We start from the raw sequence: 6,906 nt of genomic DNA, 5'->3' as shown, positions 1-6,906 counted from the left end.
AGTTGGGTCAGATGCTCGTGTGTCGACACCAACAGAGAGGCAACATCCGACCATGGGTTCCATTCTTGAAGGCGTCATTTTTAGAGAGTCTGTATTTCAGGTGTTGTCTTGGTGGTGGATGTATTGCTGTTGCTAGGCCCGAGATACTGTACGGGACTTTTGTTTCTTAGTTTTCTTTTTTTTAGCTGTGTGCATCCGTAGTGCCATTAGGATGGTGCGTTGTTGCAGAGGCTGGATGTAATTGGTATCTTTTGATATTAATATATTCCCTTTATCGAAAAAAAACATCCGACCATGGGGGAAATCATCGATATGGAGGTTTTATTGAGCTGTGGGTGGATATGCGTTCAAGAGCGCTGGTGCACGCACAACCTACTGCAGACTCCACGCAACTGGAACATGCTCACATGCCGGCTTAATGTCGTGACTCTCCATTATTCCAAGGTAAAAGTTTACTATCCAAGTTTTGCATTATTGATATTCCCCATGATGAAATAGTTAGGTGATCATCTCGTCTTGCGGTTTCATTGGGAAATTCTCCTGCTCAAATTGCTACTTCAATTACTTCTTTAAAGAATTTAGAGGAGTCTCATAATTTTTTTTGAATAAGACACTAATTAATGTTGCTAATGGTGAGGGGAGTAGTTTGGTTATTTCTAAGGCTTCGAACTTGTCGGAGGATTTAGTGAATGGTGACACAATGGCAGTAGTAGATCATTTGGAAATACTATCCCAGGTTCCAAAGGTTTCACGTATCACTAAGGACATGACTGTAAACTGGCTAAGTGTCTGGCATAGTGTTAGGATCCAAAAATGTAATTTGTTTTCATAATGAATGGTTGGTTTTGGAATAGTGATGGCTTCGGTCATTCAGCAAAGTATTTGTGTTGTTTATGAAGCGGTTAGAGAGCATAAGGTAGATTTCGCTGTAATTTCAAAAACTAGTAGGTCTAATTTCCTAACACTTTTTCTCAAGCACTTATCGGCTGGTTTGGATTACGCATGGTATTGACTTCCTCCTAATGATCGATCTAGAGGAAATTTGGTTGAATTAATATGAGCTCTTTGTCCATCTTAAAGATAGAGGCATGAGACAATTGTGTAAAGTTTCATGTCAAGTGCAAGACCGATGGTTTTGGTTGGGAACTTGTTGGGATCTGTGGGGCCGTTCAAGATGTCAATAAACCTCTTTTTTAGCAGAGTTTCTTAGGATTTCCGAATGTGATTCTCTGCATATGTTGGTCAGAGGTGATTTCAATATAATCCAGTGGGAAGAGGAGAAGAATAGTGACAACTTCAATGCTAGGTGGCCATTTATTTTTAATGTTGTTATTAAGATCCTTGATCTGAAAGAAATTATTCCACGAGTATGAAATATAGTTTGCAAGATGGAGAGAACAATACGAAATATTTCCACTTAATTGCAAATGGTAAGCCAAAATAAGAAAAAATTCCATATAGAGTAGGACGAGGGAACGATAGTTGTCAAGGCCAAATTGAAGGTCTTCATCTCTGAATACTAAAAAAATTCTTTGAGGCAGCGGATCCCAAATTTTTTCTCGATGCTGGAAGATGGAAATGATGAGATTCCAAAATTATAACCGGTTGAGAGTAATATTGTGACTACTGACTTCACCGAGGAAGAAACATTTGGAGCTATCACTCTGATGGCACATAACAAACCTCCGGGCTTGGATGGGTTCCCAGCTAAGTTTTAGCAGCGGTTTTGGGATGTTATTAAAGTTGATGTTATGGCAATGTTTACACAGCTGCAAACTAGTGATATTCCACTGTTTAAGCTTAACTTCTAGGTCATAACTTTACGACCGAAAAAGAAATATGTAGTTGTTCTACATGAAACCATTCACGAGCTTCACGTACGGGAATAAGTTGGATGGTGTTATTTTCAAAATTGATTTTTTGGAAAGGCATATGGCAAAGTGAAATGGTATTTTCTTCGACAAGCCCTACAAATGAAAGGGTTTCCACCTAAGTGGTGTGACTGGATAGCTAGGTTTATTCAAGGTGGTAGCGTGGGAATTAGGGTAAATGATGATATAGGCCAAGCTTTCCAAACGCTGAAGGGGTTGCCTCAAGATGAACCCCTATCACCAATTCCCTTTAATATTGTTGTGGATATGTTGGGAATCTTTATTTCCAGAGATAAGGAGGATGGCCAGGTTGGATAACTCATACCTCATCTTGTTCAGGGGGCTCTCTATTCTGGAATACGCCGATCACATGATTCTTTTTATGGAGCACAACTTAGAGAAATATTTAACATGAATTTAGTTTTGTGTATCTTTGAACAACTCTCAGGCCTTAAAATTATTTTTCAAAAGAGTGAAATTTTCTGTTTTTCAAGGGAAAAAGAGGTAGCGAGTACAAGCATATTTTTGGATGTGAGACTGGTACTCTACCTTTTGAGTATTTAGGAATCCCTATTCTTTATAGACGCTTCTTAAATAGAAAATGGAAACATGTGGATGACTGTTTTGAGACAAAGTTGAGTAGCTGGATCGGTAAGATGCTCTCATATGGAGATCATCTAGTCCTAACTAATTCGGTCCTTACAAGTTTACCTACCTTAATTTTTGTCTTTCTTCAAAATCAAAAGGGGTTTAGGAAGCGTTTGTATTTATTTAGATCACACTTCTTTTCGAAAGTGACAATCTAAAAAGGAAGTATTGCCTTACAAAATGGAATATCGTATGTTGCCCAAAGGATCAAGGGGTTTAGGAATTCAGGTTTTGGAGTTAAAAAACAAGTGCTTATTAAGTAAATGGTTTTTTATGTTACTAAATGAACAAGGGGTGTTGCAGGAGCTGCTATAGAATAAATACCTTAGTCGGATAGCTCTAACTCATGTTAAAGCCAAACCTACAGATTCGTTTTCTGGAAGGGGTTGTTGGGAGTCAAGGATGAGTTCTTTGATAGAGGCTCGTTTATTCTAGGCGATGGGGCCAATATACGGTTTTGGAAAGACATTTGGTTAGGTGATTAACCCCGTTTTATACAATACACATCTCTTTTTTAAAATTGTTGGTTTCTTAATTAAAAAGTAATTCTAACAAAATATAATTTAGCAAAAAGGAACTAGAATGGGTGCACGAAATGTGTTTTCCATGATGCTCAAGAAACAGGTAATCATCTTTTCAAATCTTGTCCTTTCGCTAGATGTGTGTGGAGAGTTTTTCATTTTACATTCAATATTGCACCACCGGCTAATGTAACCAATATAGTTGGGAATTGGCTTAATGGGATATATCATATTGTTAAAACTTGGATTCAAGTGGGATTTTGTGATTTGATTTGAGCAATATGGAATTATTGAACCCATATGGTTTTTAACAAGACAACTGTCTCAAATTTTGTGGAGGTCATTTACAGGGCTTTGTATTGGATCCACACGTGGTCTTTCCTTCTTCACGTGAAGAAGCGAGAACATATAGACTATGGTTACACTCGGTTGATGGCGGGCAGTCGTTTGGGCTATCTTCAACCAGGGTGGCTAGCGCCAACAACTTAGAATCCATGATAACTTTTTTCTGTTTTTTGTTGGTTGATTCATGTTGCAACTTTATGCGACCCATAAGATGTAATCTACTATGATATTATAACTCTACAATAAAGCAAGCCGTGTGCATCAATTTGATGCAGAGGATGGGGCACCGCTCCCCTGTTTCTTAGATTTCTCTGCTTAGTATCCCAGCAGTCTGATGTATATTGTACTTAGCCGTTCAGATTTTTTATTTAAAGCCGTGCTCTTTGAGGATTTTACCTAAAAAAGGGGCCTTTCGTCCAGATCAAGGCTGACCTAGTAGTAGCTAAAGGGTTCCAAAAGTTTGTTATTTAGTAAAATTTGTGTGTATGATAAAAAAAATATTAGAGGGGGTGAACCCCGAAAAACGAAAAGAATGTTATGCTTAATTTGTATTTTCCCGCGCACAATGTTCTCAACCATGCATTTGCTTATGTTTACTAACGGCGTCGTTATGCTATTTAAAACTAACCGATCTATACCACCCAAATAGCACTATACATAGTCGAGTTAACGAGGCTGTTGCTATAAAAACACCTCGTCCCCAATCTCCTATTAGAAAGGCCTTCTCTTCATCGTATCAACCAAGAGAAACAATGGCGGGCAGCCGAGGCAAATTGTTCCTACTTGCAGCGCTCGGCGTGCTGTCAATCCTATCGCTTCCGGCGGCAACGCACGGCTGGGCGTCGGGCGGCGCGACGTGGTACGGGGGGCCTTCCGGCGACGGAAGCGAAGGTAAGCCGAACATATGTAACGGGTAGCATATATATATAAACTTCGATGCACTGAATGTACATTGTAATTGACACGAGGCACGATGTCGTCGGAACGCAATAAGAAAACTCACTCGGTCACTCTGTTACATTACGTACGAATGCAACACGCAGGTGGCGCTTGCGGCTACAAAAGCGATGTTGGCCAGGACCCTTTCTCGTCGATGATCGCCGCCGGCGGGGAATCCCTCTTCAAGAAGGGCAAAGGCTGCGGTGCGTGCTACCGGGTCAAGTGCAAGGAGAACCCGGCCTGCTCCGGCAACCACGTGACCATCGTCATCACCGACTCGTGCCCCGACGCGCAATGCCAGAAGAGGGCGCACTTCGACATGAGCGGCACCGCCTTCGGCGCCATGGCCAAGCCCGGCATGGCCGACCAGCTCCGTAACGCCGGAGTTCTCAACATCGAATTCGACAGGTGAAAAACGCATTCGATCGAGTTCCTGTAAATCTCGTCGGGTTCCCTTCTTACGTTCTTTTCGTCAGGGTGCCGTGCAAGTACCACGGCAAGAAGGTTAGCTTCAAGATGGACGCGGGAGCCAACCCATTCTATCTCGCCATGCTGGTCGAATACGAGGCCGGCGACGGAGACCTCAACTCCGTGGAAGTCATGGAAGCCGGCGGCACCAAAGGCCACGCGAAGTGGGAGCCAATGCGGCAGTCGTGGGGCGCCCTGTGGTGCCTGGACTCCAAGACCGGGAAACCACTGCAGGCTCCATTCTCCTTCCGGCTGACCTCGGGTAACGGCAAGGTGCTCGTCGCCAACAACGTCGTCCCCGCCGGCTGGAATGCCGGAAAGGCCTACCAGTCCAAGGTGAACTTCCCCGCCTGAAGGCTTGCTTAATTGGCATGGCGGAGCCAAGGCTATCTGGAATCACAAACACAGGAAGAATAATTTAAGAACCGTAATTGGATGGATACATCTCATCATGTAACTTTTAGCCGCCAAATTTTGAAATCATAAATCAACAACCATGGTTAAAACAACCGATATTATGATACATTATAAAAATATTCATTAAACAGAACTAAATGTTGCAGCTGTGATCGTCCAATCCTACACTTCTGGTGTCCTCGATTATATGCTTTACAGGTCTTCCTAATTCTTAGTGCTTGAGAATTTCTTATTTCTTTTTTTTTTTACAATAGAAGCCGAGAAGCGCTGAATTGATATTGAGATTCATGTAACATTCCATAACCTTTATGGACTCTAAGAGCAAATAATACTTATTTTACAACACTTTTGCTTTGGTGCACCTCCTCTTCCCATACTCAAACGTATCAACGATCCACATCGCTCAATACCCCTTCATATTAGAGGGCATGATGTTTCTAAACAAAAAGAGGGCATGATGTTTTATACTTATTTTTAAACACTCATTTAGACAACACCCATTGTAATATACACGTGTGCATGATTGTTGTGCAACTCGTACCCACGGAAGTACACGGTACACCAGTATGATCCGTGACCTGCGCCTGCATGACGTGCTCCTATCGCCCCACCGTGTTTTTCTCGGTAGGGCCAGCGAGCTTCAAAGCTTCCAGCGTTTGAGCAGAACAACCAACAAGACGACGCCAACATTTTTATAGAGCGACAATATTAAGAAGTTTTTGAGCATGCAACTTAGAACTCAATCGTGCATACCAAGTATGAGGAGCTTGTTTCAAACCATAAAGACCTTTATCAAGTTTACAAACATACCCAAAACATCTGGTTGCCGCATATAGCTTCTAGAAAACCATGCAAGAACGTGTTCTTCACATATAGTTGCCAAAAGTTCTAGTTACAAGAAAAATCAAGAGAAAGAACCAGGTGAATAGTTGTTGCCTTTACTATGGGACTAAAAGTGTCCTAATAGTCAATGTCATACCATTGCTTAAATCCCTTAGCAATTAAACGAGACTTGTATCGGTCAATAGTACCATTAGCTTTCCTCTTGACCTTATAAACCCACATGCAGTAAATAAGATTGCGACCATGTGTTGGAGGAACAAGATGCCAAGTCTTATTGCGCATAAGAGCCGAATACTCTTCATCGATAGCCATTTTCTATTGAGACGTACTCAACGCCTCTTGCGGATTTGTTGATTCATCGGTTTCTGAAAAATTAGCAAACTTGACCTTGTGATACTATATAGTGACATCGGTAACAATCTTTGGTCGAAACACACAACAATGGGATCGAGTAACCGGATGTTCAACAACAGATTGAGCAGCAGACGTACCAACCACAGAAGATCCTGGACTCGGATCCAGATGATCAACATCATATCCGAGGCAATCAGATTCGGTGCTAGAAGATGCGCTGTCAGAATGGGCCGCACCGGCCTCAGCAGATCCGATAGGTGAAACGGTCCCGGAAGATCTCGGGCATGGAGAGGAAAACACGTCGGTACGTGCAACTGACGCATGCGGTCACAGTCATGGATCCGGCGAATCTGGCAAAGAGGTAGCAGGCCGCTCAAATGCTGCCACGTGGCCGTTAGGGATGTAATTCCAGCATGTCGTTGTGTCTGCGCGCGGATCATGATCCAAGGCAGTTTCGAACGTAGATCCCGATGAGGATCCTATCGCAGTTGAGGAAGCAC

General features: G+C 42.3%; 1 protein-coding gene across 1 annotated transcript; it reads left to right on the top strand.

The window, feature by feature from the left end:
- Positions 1–4,137: 4,137 nt before the first annotated feature.
- Positions 4,138–5,146, top strand: LOC124676939 (expansin-B5-like). The gene is made up of 3 exons (XM_047212950.1): positions 4,138–4,276; positions 4,429–4,732; positions 4,801–5,146. Exons 1-3 carry the CDS (start codon positions 4,138–4,140, stop codon positions 5,144–5,146), a joined length of 789 nt encoding a protein of 262 aa, XP_047068906.1.
- The last annotated feature ends 1,760 nt before the right edge of the window (positions 5,147–6,906 follow it).

Source organism: Lolium rigidum, chromosome 7 (genome assembly GCF_022539505.1).
Source record: "Lolium rigidum isolate FL_2022 chromosome 7, APGP_CSIRO_Lrig_0.1, whole genome shotgun sequence".
NCBI lineage: Eukaryota > Viridiplantae > Streptophyta > Magnoliopsida > Poales > Poaceae > Lolium > Lolium rigidum.
The sequence above is the reverse complement of the archived record's forward strand: the minus strand, read 5'-3'. Positions and strand labels throughout refer to the sequence as shown.

What these genes read in the sequence shown, in the direction of transcription:
- LOC124676939 (XM_047212950.1), top strand. Translation starts at nt 4,138, where the DNA reads ATGGCGGGCAGCCGAGGCAAATTGTTCCTACTTGCAGCGCTCGGCGTG. An exon ending in TTCCGGCGACGGAAGCGAAG is followed by an intron (nt 4,277 to 4,428) that starts GTAAGCCGAACA and finishes TGCAACACGCAG; the next exon opens with GTGGCGCTTGCGGCTACAAA. An exon ending in CTCAACATCGAATTCGACAG is followed by an intron (nt 4,733 to 4,800) that starts GTGAAAAACGCA and finishes TCTTTTCGTCAG; the next exon opens with GGTGCCGTGCAAGTACCACG.